Source organism: Manacus vitellinus, unplaced genomic scaffold, assembly GCF_001715985.3.
Source record: "Manacus vitellinus isolate BGI_N305 unplaced genomic scaffold, ASM171598v3 scaffold_8_pilon, whole genome shotgun sequence".
Taxonomy (NCBI): domain Eukaryota; kingdom Metazoa; phylum Chordata; class Aves; order Passeriformes; family Pipridae; genus Manacus; species Manacus vitellinus.
Genome location: NW_021940864.1, coordinates 23,114,379 through 23,136,782, shown reverse-complemented (window position 1 = coordinate 23,136,782; position 22,404 = coordinate 23,114,379). Strand labels below are relative to the sequence as shown.

Below are 22,404 nucleotides of genomic sequence, written 5' to 3'. Positions count from 1 at the left end.
TAAAGCAAAGTTGAACATCCCACAGATACTACAGGTTCTTCTTAAGATACAGGATTCAGGATGGGAAAAATAAGAGAAGGATCCTTGCTCACTAAGCAGCAGTTCCCAGCCTGTAGTATTCCAGACAGAGGAACAGTAGTGACAGAGACAGAAACAGAGCCAACTCAGGTACAGGCTAATAAAGCTATATTTAAAAAAACACAGTCACGTTGGTGACTCTCACAGTGTTAAACCTGGAGGAGAGGGTGAGTACTGAAAGCCTTGGCATTTTTTACACAAGTCTGGAGTAGACAGCAATGTACAGCAATAAAGACTGACAGTGAATTAACAGGACTCCTCCAGTTTGTGTCTGCTAACATGACTTAGGGAAGGTTTCTGTGTTGTTTCCTCTTCACAAGTCTTGGTGAGTTTTCTGCCTGCATGGGAAGCTGCTCTTGGAGACATCACTAACTCTGCTTTCTTTGTTTATGGCAGTGTCTGGAGGTCGCAGCCGTTTGCACCTTATTGACCTGGGCAGCTGCGTGAAAGTACTCAGCAAAAACCGTGAGGGAAGCTCTGGCCTCTGTCTCTCCTTGCCAGCGCTGGGCAATGTCATCCTTGCCCTTGTCAATGGAAGCAAACACATCCCATACAAGTAAGTGGTATTCCGGGTTGCACCTCATTGGAGGATGCTTGAAAGCAATTTGCCTGTCTGGGCCTGAGGCAGATTTGGGTAAGGAGGAAAACAGCCTGCTGGGGTCAATGCAGCTCTCTTGAGCTACAGCAAAACCTGCCTAAGCTTCAGCGACACCTGATCTAACCTGTATTTAACAATCTGTATTTAACAAACAGGTTTCATAAGAAGAAGCCTGCTGAAATAAGACTCAGGTGTCTGAAAGATCCTAAGGTTTGAAGTTCAGCACATTATGGTTTTGTTTTCTGGGACTGTTCAAAGGTTTTTTCAATGTTTGAAAGCATGTGAGAGCATTTCATGTTTCTTCCAAGGAGAGAAGCATTGCTGCCGTGATGCAGAACTATAGAGAAAATTATTTTGCTGTCCATTGTGTGGAATTTACATTCCTGAAAATATATGTCACAATGAGTATGCATGTTGGTCATGAGATTCCTTCTGTGACCCAAGGTTACTTTGCATTTTTTTTGTATGGTTTGAATCTCAGTGTCAGCCTTTCACCTGCAAAAAAGAAGTAGGCCCTATTTGTCACACTAGACAAGTGGCCTTTGCTACTGCAGGCAACTTCTGGGGAATGAGAAGAATTGCTTGCCTCATAGGTATGCTTTGTACTCATTTCTCTTCATCGTTGCTTCACCCCATTTGTCATGTGTGCAGGTCTGAGAGGAAGCTTGGATTCATTACCCAAGCCAGGTACTCACACGGCTTTCCTATTGAGAATTTCTGATTTTGTGGATGGTATTGCTTTTCTCTAGCCTAGAGCTCAAGGAATAGCAACTACATCGTGGGAATGGCTTACAGTAGCAACTTGTAATCAAACTGCCAATGAATGTCACCATTCATGAAGAACATGTATATGATATCGGGAGTTAGGAATGACAGGATGACATGGAAAATGAAACAAGTAATTCACAGAGCAATATTTCAGTCCACAGATTTTACCCTTTTTATAATTTTAAAGGCTACAAACATGGTTATTTTCTCATGTTCATTTAAGATTGCTTCTCTGGTTTTGTCTTCATTTTGGAAAATAAAAATGCATTGAGGTTGGTTATAACTTTATTTCTCTTCTAACATTTATTTTCAAAAATTATTTAGAAGTCTGGACTTAAAACGTGCTTTCTGGAAATATTCCCATTCCTAGAGCTCAGTAAGACTGAAATTCAGTTGAGGGCCAATGAAATTTCTTTGTATAAACATTCATTAAATGTTTTGTGAATCATGCACCTAGTCATAGTGTAAAAATAGCTTGAATTTTGCACTTCACAAAGTGTAACTCAAATTATACTTATCAAAAATCTGTTTTCCTTCCTGTTGAACTTTATGGATGGAAGGGAAGGTCAACTATAGGAATAGGAAAAAGGATGTTAATGATGCTCCCTAGGCTAGAACTAAACATACAAGGAGTAGTTACCAAATACAATTGTCTTTCTGGGAATGATTGACTAGGAGAAAAGCATTACCAAACATTTCTTCTACTTGCTACATGTCCAATGTTTCACACAGTCAGAGGTGCCAGCACAGTTTCTCATCCATATCTGTACTGCTGAAGCTCTCTTCATGCCAGAATCTCCTCTTGAATTCACTCCTTTAAAAACAGGTATTATAGAGTATAGAGCAGTGGTCAGTCATCTGTAAATCAGAGGCAATGTCTTGTTTCTATGGAGGACTTTTAAAATGTAATCTGAAAAAAAAATACTGACCAAATAGGATCAAATTTTGTCTCCTTGTTGAGTAGAATACAGAAAGCACTTTTTCCCATATGCTATCTATTCATGAGCCATGGAAATAGAAGTTTTGGTGGCTGGGTGAGCTTAAACACTTTTTGCTCAGTAATCTGGCAGAACAGGTGTGTGCTGCTCCTTGGTGGCAATGAGAGGAAGGGGGATGCGGGTGTGTGTGCTGCATTGTAGAAGAGTAGAAGAGTCTGAGTATCCCATAGACAGACATGACGTGTTCAGTGGCATCTCTTGTTTAGAGCAATGACTAACCTATCTAGCTGAGATAATTTCTCTTTCTCTAGGGGTGTTTGCTTTCATTGTTAAGGATAAAATAAAATTTTTGTTCACTGCCTTTGTTGAGTGGGACCAAATGAAAACAATGGAAGTGTTTTCTTACATGACAGCTCTGCACAATGTGTGTGGTCTCAGCAAATTTCCATAGACCAGTAGACAAAATGCATCTTTTCTTTATCTGAGCTAATTAACAGCCATTAAGTGTTTTATGGCAGCCTCTCAGTAGGCACTGCATTGCTTCCTGAGAGCCCGGAAACTCACAATTCATAGATTTTCTCTTACTGCAGAAATTTGGTTTTCTAAACTCTAAGAGGCTGCAGGCTCTTAAACTCCCTTCAGTGCTGTATCCAGCTCTATCTCCGCAGGTAGTACTTGTAGTTGTAGGGAAAAGCTTGTTCAGATTCATATCTGTTATAAGCAGATGCTACTGCATTGCCTTCAGTGGTCTGTGTATTTGTGCCAGGGATGAATTTGCCTCTCTGCCTGCAGTCTCTATGCATGCTGTTGTTCAGCACGTTGCTTTTCTTTTATTGTTACCCATAAAGCTAAGCCTTGGAAGACATTAAGTTGGAATCTTTCTCTCTTGGGAACACCCCCACACCACCACCCCATTTTTGGGAATAGTAACACATACTGACACCAGCTTTAGCAGGAACTTGTCTACTGAAGTTGTAAGAAAGTAATACAGAAATTCTCAGACATCAAACAATATGGTTTGATGTGGTTTGGGATCTTGTCCTGCATTCATGTTAAATTCCACATGGGTCTGAAGAATGTGCAAGAATCCCTATAATGGGCAAATACTTGCAGCTAAGGAACAAGGACCGGACCATGATTTCTGGGAGTTTGTATCTTCCATATATGTACTTATAATCTCTTTCTAATGTCTCAGTGGGTTATCTCTTTGCCAGTATTATGTCCAGTCCTATTTTGAACCTTAGTAAGCACATAATTCTGTCATGGTATGAACCAATATGTTCTTCCAGCTCAGCATGTTATTTAAAAATAGAATTTTTAATTTGACTTAAATACATTGCCATTTTATGTCACCAGTTTCTTTTGCTCTTGAGTTATGAACAAATCCTTCAGAAGACTGGGCAAGAATTATTTTCCCCATAGGAATGTCAAATATCTTCATAAAAATTGGAAAGGGGCAATTGCAAGCCCAAGGAGGAGCAAGGGAGTAAACTCCTGCCCTGACCAAGTATGATAGGGTTTAGATCTGCTACAAAAGGGTTTTGCTGAGCTACAATATTTGTTAGTGCCATTTTATGTTTTTAAGAGAATTTGAGTTTTGCATTAGCACTGCATTATCTGCCTCTGATTTCCAAGATGAATGTGTTTTAAACCCTCAAATGAACATCCATTTGCACAAACTCCAGATACTGTTTTCTATAGCTCACAATTCAAAAATTACTCGAGTTGCTAGGCAACATGGGTGGTGATAATTCATGGTAATGCTGTTTTGAAAATAGTCATTTTTATACATTTTAATGACTGTGAGAATGTAAGAAAACTCTATGGGAAAGCGAAAGGCTGTATGAATTTCTCTTTCAGAAATTGTTGCTTGTTTTATTTAATAGGCTTCTCTCTTACTGTGCTCTCCCAATGTGCTAGTGTTTCCAGAGGCATCCTATGTTTTGAATTACATGCTTATCCAAGGAGGAAGTCTTGTCTGTAGCATAAATGGGTGTGAGTTAAAAGCATGAATTTTATACTTGGCACTTCTGCTTCTCTGTCGTACGGTTGCGGTTCCTCCCAGATCTTACATACTGGTATTGTTTTTTTAATCCTATCTGCATAAAATAAAATGATATTGAGTGATGCAAGGTTGCACAGGAGGCTTCATGGCAAAGCCACCATATTTTAAGATCTGATATGGTGCTTAAACCATAGGCTAATCCATTTTTTCTTTCTGCATGACCTTTGGAAAATAATTTAGTTAGGTATTTACTTATTTATTCCCATTTATAAAACTGAATTAGAAAACATTCAAGTAGGACTTTTTAAAGGGCATTCAGAGTTGGCAAAAAGCATTATGTAATTTTGAACTGTTGCTAGGACTGTGTTATCTTATTTTCCCCCTTTTTTAGAGTTAATGACTCGCATAAATGGCCCTAATGGGATACAAAATCTGGTGTTTTTTTGGTCAAGGGTAGAATATTATTGCTTTTAAGTAAAGAGAAAAGGAAAAATGTTGGATTATAGCATTGTGGTATACTAGCCTAAAGAATGAGCTGTATATCAGATATTTTTTTTAAATTGTTAGTTAATTATTGGAATAAAAATGAAAATGAGAATTGGAAGGATTCAGTAATTCAGATTCTTAGTTAAATGGGTGTATCTGCAGTTGTTTCATCTTTGTAAAAAGCTGTGTGTGAAAATTGGGATCCTAGGCATTTTTGATTATGTGTAGTGCCTTTTCATTTGTAGCCTGAGTTATATTATTTTTCTCAAAAGAAATATTAGTGAAAACTTTTCAGGAAGAGATAAGAAAAGCTAAAACCCAGTTGACAATTCAGTTCCTGTACAATAACTAGTACTAGTACTGGAGATTTTATCCTTATTTATGAGCTTGTAGTAAGTCCTAGTTTTGTGGAATTCACACAACAATGTCTGCTTACTAGGCCTAAGAATTTAATGGCACACTTGAACTATATGGCCAGTGAGCAATCTATTTAATGGTTACTTCAGCATATAAACCCAAAATAAATTTTGCTCCTCTTCAATGAGAACGTGATACCAAGACCACAGAAAGTCCAAGAAAAAAATCTGGTGTGCCCTTTGGAATCTCCAATATTTCTGTGTTAATTTAGTATTGAATATATTAGAAGTAGATGAAGAACTGTTTTCCTGTTTTACTTGTGGGAACGTGAGAGCAAAAGAAGGGGGAAAAGAAAGAACAAAAGTGAGGACATGAGAGACAGCTGAAACAGAATCACAGGGCTGGGAAATAGGCTGAAATTAATGGAAGAACTCTGAAAGACACTGAAGTTTTGTGCAAAGGAGACAACAATCCACAGAGAAGAACTGAGAAGTAAACAAGCAAGAAGAAATGAGCCTATTTAAAAAAGAGGAATAAGCCTGAGAAACATCCCTGAATGATCCGGTTGTAGGAGAGCGGTCAATAGATATTTTGTTGAATGTGAAACAGTTCCTAATTAGCTATCAAAACCACGAGCTGCTCAAGGACAAAAAAAAATTCCGTGAAGTTGGCAGCCAGGTCATATGAATAAGAGCCTTGGCTAACAGACACCGAAGCCACTGGAGCAATGCCATCTTACACCAGCTGAGGCCCTGGCCTTAGGTGCGTGCTCTTTGACACTGGGCAGAGGGTTTTGGCGATATGTAAGTGCAATGCAGTTGCCTGCAAGAGCACTGAAACACTGTCAGCATGGACATAATGAGCACTTGGAGCATCTGGCAATAACTTCCACCTTTGGGGTTTTTCTGTATTCTGACAATTTTACTAGATTGAATTTCTGACAATTTCCTCCTTTATTTCAGGGAACTATGTAAAATAGATGGAATAAGGGATGCACAGTCCGTAAATGTAGGAAAACTTCTTGTGTTTTATTAGGGTAATTTAATCTGCAACTCAGGAGCACGACAATAACAGATTTATATGCCCCAGCAATCACTGTTGTAGAGTTCATCAACAATGCACTTTATTGTAGAATAGTTTTTAGAGCTGATAGTGCAGATTTGAGCTTTATCTGCACACATCTTACAGTATTATGTTTAATCATCAAGTTAATGAGAGACAGTATAAAAAATCCTCAAGGAAAGCTTCAGTGGAGCTGCCATTCCCCAGCTTTGTTTTTTCAAATGAGTCCTGCTAGCCTGGCAGGACTATATAATGTGATAATAATTGGAGCAGAGGTGTTTGTTTGTATGTGTAGTGGGTGTGAGTATGTTGCATGAACTGAGCCTGAACACCTGTTACACCAGGTTTACAACAGACCTCAGCTGACAGACTCCATTCTGCTCAAGTATTCAAGTGAGAAGAATCAGGCCTCACAAACTAGCTCTTTTAATGCTCTTTGAACATCTCAACAAATTACTACTTTACAGATACTGTAACAAGCAAGTAATGATGGACTGCAAAATGAAATGAGAAGGGAAGTGCTTGTGGTTTATAGTCAGACTTAATAGCAATTACTAATTGCATTTAAATAGCCATTCCTATGAGCAGCAGATAACTGCATCATGGAAGGACACTACTTTGGTCCCGGGCCAGCACAGACGTGACTGGTAATGAACAAGCAATCCAAGAGCATGCAGTTATTCCTGAAATATAGCTTGAATGGAACCCAAATAGGTCATTGTGGTGCTTTCATTTTTCACAAATTAAGCTGTACTTAATTCATTAAAATGTCATTTTGAACCTACAGTCAGGGTATCCAGCAGTTTATTCTCACCTGTTCTACCACTGGTTCAGGCTCAATTGAACATTAATACATTTTCTCTTGTGGAAATGTGGTGATAATTCATTTCATGTATAATTGAACAATTTTTAAATAGTCATATCCTTGGAATAACTAGCTCTTGTACAAGGCAGCAAGTTATCAAAAAGCATGTAATAATTTTTATTAGACTCACTTCACATTTTTGGTTATCTCCAGTTTCATGAACAGTTGCATATGGATATGATGTGTGAAATTAACTTTCATTTTCCTACTGATCCTTCTTTCCTTGCACAAAAACAGTGTGACTCAGGGCAAAAGATACCCCACTGCAAATGAAATAGCTTTTCTTTGTATAGTGCAAATATGTAGCCCCTTGTTTGGAGTTGGGCATCTCATCACTAAGAAAAGGTTGCAGACTGCAGAAAATTTAAAAGAGAAGCAAGAGGAATTATGAATGGTCTGAGATGAGAGAGTTACTCACCTGGAAGAACACTGCAATGGAAAAAAAGCTTCATAGCTTGCAGGAAAAAGGAGACCTCTGAGAGGGGAGATGACAACTACTCTGTAGTACTTCAAACATGTGAATACACACAGGAGGAAGGAATTGTTTCTGATGAGAAAAGTGGCAGAATGATTTCTTATCCTTAAGTAATGAGGTGGAGGAATATAAAATTTAAAGCATGCCAATAGGGATTCCTGTTAGTCAGTGGAATAACTACTGAAGAGCTGAAGTGAGCACTTCCTTGGTAGAATGATTTAAAAGCAAAATAAATGTATAACTAACAAATATTAATGAGCAATCACATAATAAACTGCTTAAGATGAGTTAGGGACTAGGCTTATGCAATTTCAGTTCAGAGTTCTGGATCCAAATCTTTGTCAATTTTCAATAGCTGTACTTCCATTTTGATTATTTGTCTACATCCTTGATTGTAAAGTGTTTGCACATGGCTGGCAGATACACAAATAAGCAATAAAATATGTTCTAGAGTGTCTACTAGAATCAACTCTGCTTTTAGGAGCCTGAAAACCAGCAGTTGTATGGATTATTACACTTGTATGACATCAAAGAAATCCAGAAAGTCTCAGAAATATCTTTCTCAAGATGCCGCTAGGTTGTCCAGTCCATTCCTGTGACAGATGATTTAACTCTGTTAACCACTTTTTTTTCCTTCATAATTTAGTTACACATTTTTTTGAGGTCTCTTTCTCTTTGAATTGCAAAACCAAGTTCTGCCAGTGCTTGATCCAAAACTCAATGTAAATCAATGGAAATCTTTTTATTGGGATTTGGCTTAAACCCACAGATTAGAAAACATGCTTATATCTAATTAGATGAGATAATCCTCAAATCCTTGCTAAGGGATATTTCATGTTCAGTGTTTGATGATTAACAGCTTATTTGTTGAAAGAGGCAGTATGTGGTTATGTGTTACCTAATGTTGAATTTGTTTGGGATTGCAAGGGATGTAATTGATGGAATTGGTGAATGGGAAGACTGCAAAAGTGCAAGCATCTATTGTTTGGTTGCAGATGGGTTTGTGACCATGAATTTGGAGCTCAAAAAATTTATACAGAAACTTGCCACTGAAATGGGGATTTGTGACTACTGAAGTGGCACAACCAGGACTATTGGATTTTCCTCTTCAATGTATATAAATAGTATTTGTGAGCTTAACTTAAAAATAAACAAAGCCTTTGTTTACATTTTCTGGGCAAATAGTTGAACAGTTTTTCTTCAAACTCTTTTCTTGGACTCTTTTTGACATCACCGCCTCGATGGAGGGACAGGCCCCAGAAGCTTTTAAGAGAATTCTATGGTTGCAAGTGGAGTATATTTCAGCCAGTTTGCTTCAAGAGTATTTGAATAGCATTACAACTGCAAGATATTTTTTTCCATACAAACTTTTATTGAAGTTCTTATTTTCATAGCATGTTTGAGAGTAAAGCAATGAAGATAATCCTCTTGTGCTCTTCAGATACCAAATTCTGCTGGATGATCAAAGTTTTCTGGCCGGTGGTTGCCTCCAGGTTTATACACAATGAACAGATGTGAAGGGGATTTTTTAAAATATGCATTGACTTTTTAGAGTTAAGCAGGCTAGTTAGAACTATCTTCTGAAATATGAAAATTACTTCTCTCTCCTGCTGCAGGATGAACTTGTTAGATTATTTTAATTTTTAAAATGTTGTTTGTTTATAAATGCCATCCAGGTGACACGCTTTCTAGCAATATCTGACAAGACTCAGTAAAATGAATGTCAGACAACAGGTTTAACTGTTTTAGCTGTATTTTCTTTCAGCTATGTTTTGTCTTATTATCCCATTAGAAAAACTGTTCTACCTGCCATATTTAAAATTATTTTCCAATGAGTTATTTTTGAGAGATGGTGGGAGTTACTAGATTGTTTCTCTCCCTACTCCTTAGTTCGTGCTCTTGGTCATAAATAAAGCTTCACTCACTTTGAAAATCAGTGACAAAGTGTACATCCATACTGTTGGAAATATCAGCCCTTCTGGTTCCTTCTGGTACAGCTGGTTCCAGATAGCAGAGAGCTGAGTAGCAGAATGATGGTGGTGGCTGTTTTGGGTAGAAACTATGGAGATACAGTCTTCAATCCCTATAAATAGAACAAAAATGTTGGGAGTGGTAATAGACATGAAGGGATTTTGGAGTTTGGAAAAGGACACATTACACTCTGCAGGAGTAGGTACTCTCACTGAAGTCCTTCTCCTGCTGGCCTTGCTGTAGGCAACTTGGACAGCCTGCAGCTTTCCCTGGTGTCCTGCCTGCCTTCAGTGGGAGTGCCAGGGGGCAGAGGTCTCACATGGCTTCCATGTTGTGTGTGCCAGTCCCTTCGGGCAGCTCAGACTGCACCAGGCACCTGCACTGCTCAGCTCTGAGACAGATGGAAAACAAAGGAGGGGAGCCACTTACAAGGTGAGCTGTTAAAAGCACATCATCCTCTCTGTGCAAGTGGGACCTGAAACTCCTTGGAGCAGTCTTTTGAGGAATGAACACAATTTTCATGTCTGCCTCCAGCTTTAAACAGATTAGCAGAATCTTTTGTACTCCTAGACTGTGTTTCCTCTCTTGCAAACAACAGTTTTCACAGGCTCTATGTGAAGTGTTTTGAAGTTACATGCCTATGCAGGAGGACAGGAATTAGATGCAGCATCCAGATCTGCTACCCAGTTGGCGTGTATGCATAACAAAAAAAATATTTTCAAAGGTTAGAAACTTCAAAAAACTTCACTTTTTCCAAGAGGGAGTGAGTATTCTTGGAGTTCTGTGTTCTCAGTCAGGTCATGCCAACATGCACCTCCTGAATTTTGATCATCTCTCTCATGCGTGGACATTTACTGGGGTGATGGAGGACAGTTCTTTGGGTGTCAAAGGGAATTGAGAGTAACAGCTGTAGTTGCAATAAATTACAGGGACATATAAACTGCTGGGGAGAGGCTGATGACAGATGAAGGCTGAATAAGATTTGACTCTCAAAATACATATCTGTGAAAGAGAACAAGTTGGCACCCTACCACACTGCTCCAGTGAGATTTCTGAAATGCTCCTGTTTTTTCTGTTAATGTTGAGGCTACTTACTGTGGAATGAAAAAGTGAGGGTGTGCTTTGGTAACCTTTAGGATCTTTTCATCATACAGAATACAAAATAAGCCTATTAAGCTGGTGACAGATTTTCTTTTCTCTTGTTAGGTGACTGCTGCCATTTTGGACAGCTGTGTGCTGTGCATTGGCATTATAATCAGTTTTGATCGGCTTTTATTGGTTTCGAGCTGCTCTTGGTTGAAGTCTGTCGTGACTGAAACCAGGGCACAGTCCTTTGTGGGCTCCTTTGCCCAGAATCCTTTGTGTGTGTGTGTGTTCATAAACATGAAGTAGGTCACACAACTAGTAAAGTTCTTTGTGTCTGTTTGCAGCTGCCATGTCTGTTCTCCTCATCTCAGTGAAGGGAGCCTCATGGTGATGAGGGTGTTGTTTGCAGGAAGACTCTGGTTGCTGTGAATCTGAATGTACATGCTCCCAGGGACTGTCACCTGTCTTCCCAGTAGGGTCAGGAATAGTCCAGGCAGGGACATATTGCTTCTGCGGCGCTGTAGCAGAACTCATTTGGTCTCTGATGGTATCACAATCACATCTGTTAGGTGTACTCTAAAAATTGAAATGGATTTTTTCATACTCCCAAGAAAATTCATAGTTTCTCCGAACACACTACTATATCACACCATGCAAAAGATACTATAACCCTTAAAAAAAAATTTTAATTCGGTTGGCCAGGTTCCATCCATCAGTGGTGCTTCTCTGTGAAGCAATACCTGATCCTTTTAAGGAATCTGAGCATCACGCTAATAGCTGTTCCGATACCTAATCAGAGAGCAAACTCTGCTGTTCCCAAAGGTATCCCTCTCATAGAAGAAGAGAAAAAATAAGATAACTGAAGAGAGTAACAACAAAATACCAGATCTTTTCAACAGGGAACATCTAGTTTTGGGCTATGAATAAAGCATGTTGCAGGCTGTGTATGAAATTATAGTGAGTTAATGTTCAACTCTAACAGAAGTAGCCTGGGTATGTGAGAGTTGTTTTGACTAGCAATTACACATCTATTTTATGCAATAAACAGCTATGTTATCTCTCTGTGGAAACTAACCTTAAGTTTAGAACTCAAATAACTTTCTTAATAATTTTGTGTTTGTATTCGTGTAGATATAAAACCAATAACTGTAGAGCTCAAATCAGTCCAGCAGTTTAATTACCTAGGTAGCCTCATCTCCTTGGATGGTAAGATTGATGGGGAGATAGACAACAGGTTAGCAAAGGCATATAGTGCCTTCAGAAAGCTTCATAAAAGAGTTTGGCGAAATAAACACCTGAAAAAAAGTACAAAGATCAGTGTTTACAGAGCCATAGTGCTGTCTACTCTCTTGTATGGTTCTGAATCGTGGGTCATCTACTGCCATCACCTGTGTCTCCTAGAACGCTTCCATCAACACTGTCTCCGCACAATCCTAAACATCCACTTGTTCTAGAACAAGCAGCAGTCACAAGTATTGAGGCCATGTTGCTGAGAACACAGCTGCGATGGGCAGGGCACGTCTCCAGGATGAAGGGCCACTGCCTCCCTAAGATCTCGCTTATGGTGAACTTGCCACCGGCTGCTGCAAGAGAGGAACCCCAAAGAGAAGATACGAGGACTCCCTGAAACAACATCTCAGCCTTGGCCATATTGATCAACATAACTGGTCTACTCTGGCCTCTAACCGGGAGCCCTGGAGACACACCATCTTCTACGCTGCTGATGGTTTCGAGAAAGCACGCAGGATCACTCTTGAGGAGAAAAGACAACGCAGAAAGAATCGTGCTTTCCAGAATATACCTTCTCTAAGGAGTCCTTCTGCTGTGCCTTTTGCAACTGGACTTGTCTATCTCGTATTGGCCTTTTTAGCCACCAACGCACTTGCAACAAATGTAGGTAGAGCCCTTCCCAAATCTTCGTTCGTGAAGCCTGGCCATGATGATGATGCTTTATGATATATATTACCAGTGTGTTGCTTCACCTTACTTCATCTCTCAGAAATATAAAATACCCAATATTTCCTACTAATATCCAATCTGTAATCCATGTTACCTAATGAATTCTGTATTCTTCTCTGTGTATTAACCATTAACTGGGTCACTAACTGGAGCTTCACATAAGTTTGTTTTTAAGACTACATAATTTGAAAGTAAAATTCCCTTGTGCCAGAAGCCAGCTAGTAAATTTTACCAATGATTATTCTCAGAAATACAAAGGGACTTATCTAACAAGGAGTTAAGTATTCTATGATGACATTGTAAGTTATATGCTGCCCATATGATCTTTCACTGCATTTTTCAATGCATGAATGTGGGAGTAAATTATCCTTGGTTAATCTCATAATATGCAGTAGAACTATATGTACAGTCCTTTTTCTTTCTGCCTCCTTTCTTATAGGGAATGAACATCTCCCAACCCTGTGGTCTGATTATGTTCATATTGAAACATTTCTGCCACTTAAATCTGAAAAATTGCATATTTATTGAGAGAAAATTCTTTTGGTAGATCTAAAAATCTGGGCAGAACAACAGATCTTCACTTCTCTTGCTGTGCAGGTTCTGAGAAGGGGAGTTGTGAGGGGTTCTTTCTCCTTTCACCCACAATAGGAAGAAAAATTCTCTACTGCCGTGTTTAGGAAAAAAAGGTCCAGCTTCTGGCATATCAAAGGCTTATTGTTTTGAGGTCAGGGCTAGATCAGTGTTAAAAACTTGCTCAGCATACTGTGTTCTGCCATTATCCAAGTTTTGAATTGTACAAGTGTAGATCAGCAATGGATATGTTTGAGTGGTTGTTTTACAGATATAATTTTCTTAAGGCATTAGTGTGAATTTTGATCATGTCTGTTTTTGACTGATTTAGAGCTGGAATCTGTAAACATAGGGCATAATATTTTTACTGTTGCCTGAATATCACAGTCTTCAGAAAAGAAACTCCATCACAGTCAGAATGCAGGAAATGAGATAGCCCCTAAATGTGATCTTGTTCTGTTTTTCAAATTTTTTTGTCATTGCTCTCAGTCTGTTTATATTAATTATTAAATATGGAATTTTTATATCCCATGATGCCCTTAATTTACACAAGCTCAACAGAATGTGGATCAGATACATTTTCCTACCTGATCCTAGCTGCATCTTTCCATCTTTAATCTTTTCACTCACTAACAAGTGGTAACATTACGAAACATAGGGTTCTTTTCCTTCTATATCTCCAATGTATCTAAGAAGTAACTTTGATTTATCATATAATTCTAGAAAATAACTATGAAGCACTTATTGTCACTGCTGCTGTATCTTTAGTTTCTCAAATACTTTCATAATCTCAAGCAGGTGAGGGAGAAGGTGGCAAGCGTAACTGCAAGCCACATTTCTGATTCGGGGAAATTCCAGGCCCAGCCCCTCATATTGAATATTCTGGAGGCTTAGCCAGCAGCAGGCACCCCAGGATGCTTGTTGGGCCACTTTGCTGCCTAACATCTCCACAGAACACAGCACACAATGCTATGATGCCATCTCTGACATGTCCCCTCTACTAGCAGTGGTCACATCCTTGGCAATCCCCCCATGGTATCATTATAGAAAACCCACAGGAAATAGTGTCTTGACTGCTGTCTCAGTGACTGTACTCGTAAACATCCTTTGATACTAAATATGATGCTCTTCTACATGGTGGAGAAGGTCTAGAGGTGTGTGAATGTTTCATCCTTTTCTGTTTTCTTTCATATTTGCCAAGTCTGAAATTGAATGATATGTTCTGCTGTGCTAATTGATTAAGTGGCATCTATCATAACATAAAGAGATCAAACAGAATTGTTTTTTCTCCCGTGTTACCATTTAGAGCTCTCGATTCTTCGCGGATCATTAGCGTATAATTTTCAGATGAGCTAGCCAGTAGGTCCCTAAATAAAAATTAGTAGAAAAGATTAGCTAGGAAAGCTAGACTGGTAATGAGCTGTTGCACTATACTAATATGATGCGTTTATAGTTCTTATTTAGCCTTAATCAGTGATAAGGGCAAGTTGTCAGCATTTGATAGCTAACTGGTATTTCTTGGAATTACATTGCAACAAAACCACTGAAATGAAAATAAAGCTTTTCTTGATATATGACAAGTTAAGGGTTAACTATAAATACTTGGGTCAAATATACCTCTTAGCTACACTATATGCAAATCAACTGCACTGAGGGAAGGTTCATTGGTCGTCAAAACTTCTTTGGTCCCTTTTGGTTAATTATAATTTTTTTAAACTGGTACAGGACTGGCTTTGTAAACAGAACCAGGCCTTTAAGCCATATGCTATGTATTAAATACATCATGTGACATGCAAAAAACCCATAAACCTGACCTACTGAAAAATATTAACAATGCAATGACAACTTGAACTCTTATAGCAGTCCATTTCTTAATGATTTTGTTTACTCTGTGTTCATTTGGGAACTGTTGTCCTCCCACGGAATTAATTGGATGAAAAATAATAACATGGATCTGAAAAATTATAAGGCAGGAATAATCTAAACCACGGGATATGAAAGACTTGAAAGCCTGGCTAACTTGACATCTGTGAGCTGAAATTTTTGTCATTGCACAGCTATAATTAGGTGACTCTAATCACTCTCATAATTGCTAATACGGGAAACGTCCTGTCTGTCCTCAGTGTCTGGTGGTGGGAAGGACTGCTATGCACAACGTTGTGCTTCCAAACTGTAAAGCCAGACAAACTGTGCGAGCAGAATTTTCTCTGACACGCATGCTCCAAGAGAATTTTAGCTATCTCTTAAGAGGCTAAAGTATACGTGATCATGCAATCTCACTGCTAGTCATCCAAATACATTTTTAATTGGCCATTTAATTGGCCATTTCCGATCAGATTTAACACAGGGACAGGCCTTTAGGTATCTGAGGTCTGTGCAAGACTCTTGAGACTGAGAGAGAGATGAGGCAGAAGCAGGCTGGGCCATGAAGGTGTGAAACCAGCTGTTACCTGTGCCACTGGTGCTGGCTTGCCAAACAGCTGAGCTGAATGTTAGCCAGCCAGCATGCAGAGGCCAAGAAGCAGAGAGGAAGGAGCTGCATCTGAAGGAGATGAGTTAGGTGGGATGTAGCGAGGGGGATTGTCGTAGGAACTATGCAGGAGAGGGGACAGCCAAAGTATAGAAAATGGAGTAACACAGCACACAAAACTAGTCTTCATTACTCCCTCTATTCAAAGAACAACTTGTTAATTTTTCCAGATCCTCACCATTTGAAATGCAATTACATGAATGTATTTTCCTACTGAATGAAATTCATGCAGTCAACAAACCTCTCTCATGATTTGCTCATCAGCCTGTATGGAAGAGGAGAAGGAAGAATAGAGAGAAGAAAGAATTTTAAGTGAGTTCACTGCTAGATCATCTGAATTAAGACATCAATTTTTGCTAGTGAAATAGCTGCAAAAGTTAACATTAGGATGTTAAGAAAGTCCTGCTGCAATAATAATTCAGTATTAGCATTCAGATGTGAGAGGAACAAATCCTGAAGGCCTGAGTTAAAACTTACTTAAGAGTAAATCGAGACAACAAGTATTGCGAACTACCATCAGACCTTCGTGATGCAGTCATCATCACTCTGTATAAGAAGAAAGGAATTAAATCAGATTGCTCAAATTACTGTGGTATTACTCTGCTCTCCATTGCTGGCAAAATCCTGGCAAGAATACTCTTGAACAGACTAATACCCACTATAGCAGAAGGAATTCTACCTGAAAGTAGAATTGGCAGTTTCAGAGCCAACAGGAGCACCACAGACATGGTATTTGTTCTCAGACAACTGCAAGAGAAGTGTAGGGAACAGAACAAAGGTCTCTATGTAACCTTTGTCGACCTCACCAAGGCTTTCGATTCTGTGAGCAGAAAAGGTCTATGGCAGATTTTGGAATGTTTAGGTTGTCCCCCTAAGTGCCTTCTCAGATGAGAACTTTGAAATATCTTCACTGTTCCCAAAACTGGGAAATCTGGAACAGCTGTCTGTGCAGTTAAATTCAACCCTCCTTTCAAAATGGGCATACATTTGGATACAACCCTCTGGATACAGCCCTCACCCTCTCTTCTATGCAGAAGTGGTACCTAATGTCTAGGTAAAAGAAATGTAATTTAATCTGTCTAGATCTAAGTAAATACCTGAATTGGTGACCCCTGAGAATTTATTAAGCTGAGAAGACAAGGGTCCGTAAGATGCATCAGATAGTGAAGACTGAAGAGACACTAGCTAGCATTGAAGTGGAAGCTATCAGACTAGAGTGAAGGCCATTGGGAAAGTTCTTCAAGGACCAGTTTTGGGAGAGATTTTATTTTACTTGACGTTATTATCAGCAGCCTTGGCACACAAAGGAGGAGCATGCTAATCATAGCAACTGGTTACACAAAGCTGAGAGCCATCATCTGTAAAAAGGCATATGAGAACATCAGATGAGAGCAGCTGTGAGGGCTACAGTAATACAAAGGGCACTAATGCAAGGGAGTTCCCTGATGGACTGCTAACGATTTCTGATGCAATCTGGGAGCTCATCAGCTAGAAAGTGGATGGGAGTGTGTGCTGATTTAGGCACATTGGTTATGATCACAGGTGTCCATAACTGAACTAACAGTGACAAGGTAATGAAATCTGAGGAGGCATTAGGAATGACAGCAGAAAAATAGTAAGAGTTATGCAAGAGGCTAGCAATTCATCTCTTGGGTACAGCTCTAGTATATTCATCTCATATAGATGAAGGATGAATTCAGACAAACAAGAACAAGAAAGTCTGACAAGGGGAGCTTTTCACATGAAAGAACATGAAATTAATTTGGCTTGCATATCCAAATAAAGTTAAGGAAAAGAGAGCACATTTCTGTATATGTGGAGGAGCATTCCCATTCCCATTGCAAGAGCAATGGAAACCAAAGAACATGGGTAGATAGGGAAGTAGCTGGCTTCCAGCATGCCACTCTGAAATGGAAGTGTGTGTGGGCAGTGCTAGGTTTTAAGGATGGGTTTTCTAAATGCTTAAGGAAGATTATATGATTCTCTGTAATGGATAGGGGCAGGAGCTAATAATTCAGTTTCTTCTGGCCCCAGGCATCACCCCTGCTTTGGTGATAGCCCAAGGGGATTAGGCTCACAGGACCAAGCAATGCATTTCTCTTTCCTCTTTCTCCCTCTGTGGTGGTTGTCTATGCTCTGTCTTTACGAGAATGATTGTCTTTGCTCTTGGCCTCTTGACAAGGGTTAATTGGATGCTGAGGGACTCTTTGCTCTGTCCCTAGGGGAACACAGCAGGCATGTGGAGGGGATGCAGGAAGGAGGCTGCAGAGTCAGACTGTAAATCTCTGTAATGTAAGAACGTAAGAATGACTGTACTGATTCAAGTCAAATGTCCTTATAATATCCTGTCTCTGTCTAAATTCAACAGCAGATGCCAAGGATGAAGTGTAAGACTGGAGCAAATACTTCATCAAAACGTATTCAAGCCTCAACTATTTTCAGCTGTGGGAATTCACTGGCTTTGTAAACAGAAGTAGGACCTTCCAGGCACATTGTAAATGATTCCAGTTTGAGGCTTTCTGAAGACTGTTGGGTTGAAGGTTGAAAGGAGCTTTTTGTGAAAGACTGGCTCAGCTTATCTTTGAAATTTTATGTTAGTGCTTCTTGAATTTTGAACAGCTAACTTTAATAGATATCTTTTTATAATTTAAAACTAAATACATACAAACATTAGTATTGGATATTGTTTTCTGTCACTCACAACTCTGTTCTGACTAACAATCTTGTGGAGAGGCAGCTGTTAACATGGAAAAACTCAAATTTATAGTTGTTTTTCTGAGTGCAATAGATACAATATTGAACTCTAAAGAATGTTCTGGTTACCTCAGGTAAAACTGCAAGCTATGTAACAATTGCTAAATGGCAAATTTAAGAGTTCCTTTTCTTTTCTGCCAAAGGCTGGAAGAAGATCCCTGAAGTGTTAAGAGATAAAGAGCCTATTGAAAAGCTTGTCTACTCAATGGTATTATAGTGGGCAAAATAAATATAAGAATCCATTTAAAGGGGGAGTGAAACTTCATATAACATGAAAAATGAATGTGTCTCATTAATATTTTAAATTGCTGCATGGGTGAAGAGAAATATATTTGATACAGCTTATCTCCTCTTGGTTTAAATAGCAAATATATACATTAAAATATTTATACATCAATTTTGCCACTTTTATTTACAATACGTAGTACTTGCCTGAGTCTGGGGTCCCTCAGGTTTTATTTAGGCTCATGTGTGTATGAAGTATGGCAGAGCATGAGAGATGTTAAAGAATCATACATTTACTTTCCTTATGCCTGTATTTATAGATGACAGAATTCCCACTGTCCTACACCAGCTGCTAGATTTGGACCTGTTCTGCCAAAACTGTCGTCATAAACCTGCCTGTGGTTCTGCAGTTTAATTTCAATGCCATGTATTTGACTTGAGAAGAGATTGGTTTAGTCTTTGTCTCATGTATCCTGTCACTAAATCTGTAAAAGCCCAGTTCAGATTCTGAAGCATATGGGAGCCTTTCTGGAGATTTCAGTGACTGCTGGGTTTGGAGCACAGTGCCAATAAAATCTCAGTTCTGGGGCTTGTTTTTGGTCATCACTAAACCCAGGCACAGGTAGAGAATTTTCATCTGTGATCTTTAATTGCTGTGCAAGTCACCATCATCACTGCTGTTGCTCAGACTGTCCCATCACATCTCTAAATCAGCCAGTAGTGTGAGCAGCTCAGCCCATCTGTGGATGAAAGTTTTGTTTGTCTGACAGCCATTCATTTTTATGTCAAAGGACTTCTTGGTCTCTCTCCAGTTCCTAACAAGGTCAGCCCACCCATATTGATTACTGGCAGTACAAATATAGATGCCAAGGACTTGCAGGCCAGAGAGCATTCTGTTCATTAGATTCTGCAAACATCATTGCAGGTATCTAAGAAACTTATTTTGATCCTTTATATATTGAGTGGTAAAGTAAGTTCTTGAAGCGCAACCAGCTTTTTAGTCCCTTTTGTTTTTTAAAGAAACAGGTGTAGTGGAGAAACTCAGCTTTCTTACTCTTCTTGAAAGAGAAAGAATGTGTAAAGTTAAACAGCAAAGTCCATACTTAGCCCGTTACTTACCCACATTTTTGAAAAGACAGTCATGCATGTTGCCTAGGGTCTATGTGTATTACCTGTACATGCCAGTATAGTATTCCTTAATATAAGTCACGGGTTTTTAATTTGTAGATGATTTGGAGCTGAGCAACTGAGGCCAATGTGTCCCCAGCTGTTAAATGGGGACATCACACATAAACAAATCCTCCATTTTGGAACTCGCTTCATCTGCTTAATTCCAATCCTAGGTTAGCAGATTGCTGGGCTGCTACAAAGTCCATCTTCCTTGCCGAAGGATTGCTTCTTTTATCAGGTTTTATCAGTTTCATGCTTTGTGAAGCAGACTTGGGAGCTGTATATGAAAAGGAACTTTAAAGGATATTAAACTGATTACCAGAGAGAGAAGCATGACTTGGGGCTTCCGCCTGTATATTTTGCTTTAATGCTGATAGTTTAATATTTTCACTGCTTTACTTTCGGTTTTGACAGCTTATAGTCAGGACCCACTTTCATGTAAGTGCATATTTTTTGGTCTGTTGATCTAAATGAGCAGTTCTAGGAGCATCAGCATCCCGAAAATAATGTTTGTAACAACTTACCTCTCAGTTTGACATCCAAAAGGGTATAAAAATTGGCCAAAAGTTTTCCTACTTTTTAGATTTTCTCTCATCTGTCTGATTTCTCTGGTGTGTTCAAGAGTGGAGTTTAAAGAGTTTCAGTCTGGTTTCTGTGGAAGCACAAATAAGATTTCTCTCCATCCACCGAGCCATCAATTCTGGCAGTGTTTACAGAGACTTACTAACTTTGAGCTTTTTATATTATTTTCTCAAAGTTTCTTCACATTGACCAACATTCTAGAAGTTTATTGCTGGAGGTGATAAGGCAAGCTTGTGTGCAGGTACCTAGGCAGTGTGAACTCTTAAACCTATTCTTTGGGAATTTATCTAGTGAGTGGCATAGAGGAATTAGAAATTTTCATATCATTACTGACAGCAAAAATCTGCTTTCTTCTTTCTTTTTTTTCCTTTCCACGCAGGAGCGTGCGTGCTTTCACTGCCCTCTGCTACAATGCTGAAGGGTATAGGAGGTTGGCATGTAAAATCTTACTTATCAAAATGTGAATTATTTCACTGAGTGACCTTCCCAGTTTCCTGGAAATGTCATCTGTTTACACTAGTAGCAGTGCCAACTGGAGTGGTTTCTAAAACTGAACAGCAGTCAATTTATTTTCAGGTACCACTCCATTTGGGATTGCAATTAGAATAACTAGAGCTGCTCTCCAGCACAGGAAACTGGGAAGGTCATGCTGCCAAATTGTTGGCATCTTGATGAAGGAGTGTAAACTACTGCTGTTGCTACTGCAGATCAAATGAGCCTAACCAGAATGAAGTAATTATGAAATCCTCCCAAAAGATCATGAATATTCATGGATCAATTACAAACATTTGAAGTTAATTTTCGTTTGAGGAAATAACCCTGGTATTCCACTCTTGGTACATATGAATCATAACACTCCTTGCAGGCAAAGGGCAAAGCTGTTTCTTGCTGCTCGGGCTCATGGGTGCCGCTGTGTGCACAGCAGTGGCTGCCTCTGGCTGGGCAGAGGGTAACACATGACTCATGCCAGTCTGGTAGGTAGATGCTTATCTACACTGAAAGGGGAGTTGAAGTTACTGCTGCCCTGCCCTCTTGGCAGGGGCTGTCACCGATGGGGGCTCTTCAGCACGTGTGAACCCCAACGATGAGACTGGCAGCAGCTCAGCTGCAGGGAGCTGAGGCCTTTTGAAAAACAAGCCCTTTGCTTGGCCTCTTGAATGCAGAGTCGAGAGCCTTGCTTTAATCTCCCCACTGCTTGGCCCCATTAAGGCAGTGGGAGCTGGGGGCATCAGTGCTGGAAGGAAAGATGTTGAGCAAGGGGAGTGGGACCTTCTCTTCATCATAATGGAGTGGTGGAGGAAATGCCCTCACTGTGTGTCTGCTCTGCTCCTGCCAATTTTAGCCACTAGAAGGGCTAGTATGAAAGTGGTTTCCATAACGTGTCCTCAGGGACATGTCAGGGAGTGTTTCCTCATGCTTTTTCTTGCTATGTGCCTTATAGGCACAGGCACTGTCCAACTACATCCCAACCCTACCCTTCCCAGCACTCCTGCTGCACTGCCAGGGAGCAGGCAGCCCAGAGGAGAGGCAAGCAAGCTCCCAAGCTGCTCCAGTTGCTATTCCATAGCAGATATACTGTTGTCTTCTCATATAAACAAACCAAACCATACAGATAGGCTGAGGCAAACCTGTGGTTGCCGTAATGCTTTCAAGTAAGGGGAACAAAGGGAGGCATGGGAGAGAGAGGGCTTTTTCCTTCCTTTTATGAGTGTACCTTGGTAGAAGTTAGCACATGCAGAGTTCTTAAATTATTTAAGATCTGGATCATTATAGGTTTTAACTGTATGATTTTTTTCTCCTATAAATCGTAGTTTACCTATTGCTCACATTTTCTTAACAAGTGGCATTGACAGTTTTGGGGGATCTGGCTTTAGCTCCAAATAGAGTTGCTGAGCCTAATTAGCTCCCTGGATTAATTGAGCTTT

General features: G+C 39.5%; 1 protein-coding gene across 1 annotated transcript in view; it reads left to right on the top strand.

Annotated features, from left to right (window-relative positions):
* KIF26B (kinesin family member 26B) overlaps nucleotides 1-22,404 on the top strand; it is a 197,497-nt gene that overhangs the window by 145,901 nt on the left and 29,192 nt on the right. Inside the window, exon 8 of the mRNA XM_018085040.1 lies at nucleotides 475-634. Coding sequence (XP_017940529.1) covers nucleotides 475-634 — 160 coding nt within the window. The remainder of the gene's footprint in view (nucleotides 1-474; nucleotides 635-22,404) is intronic.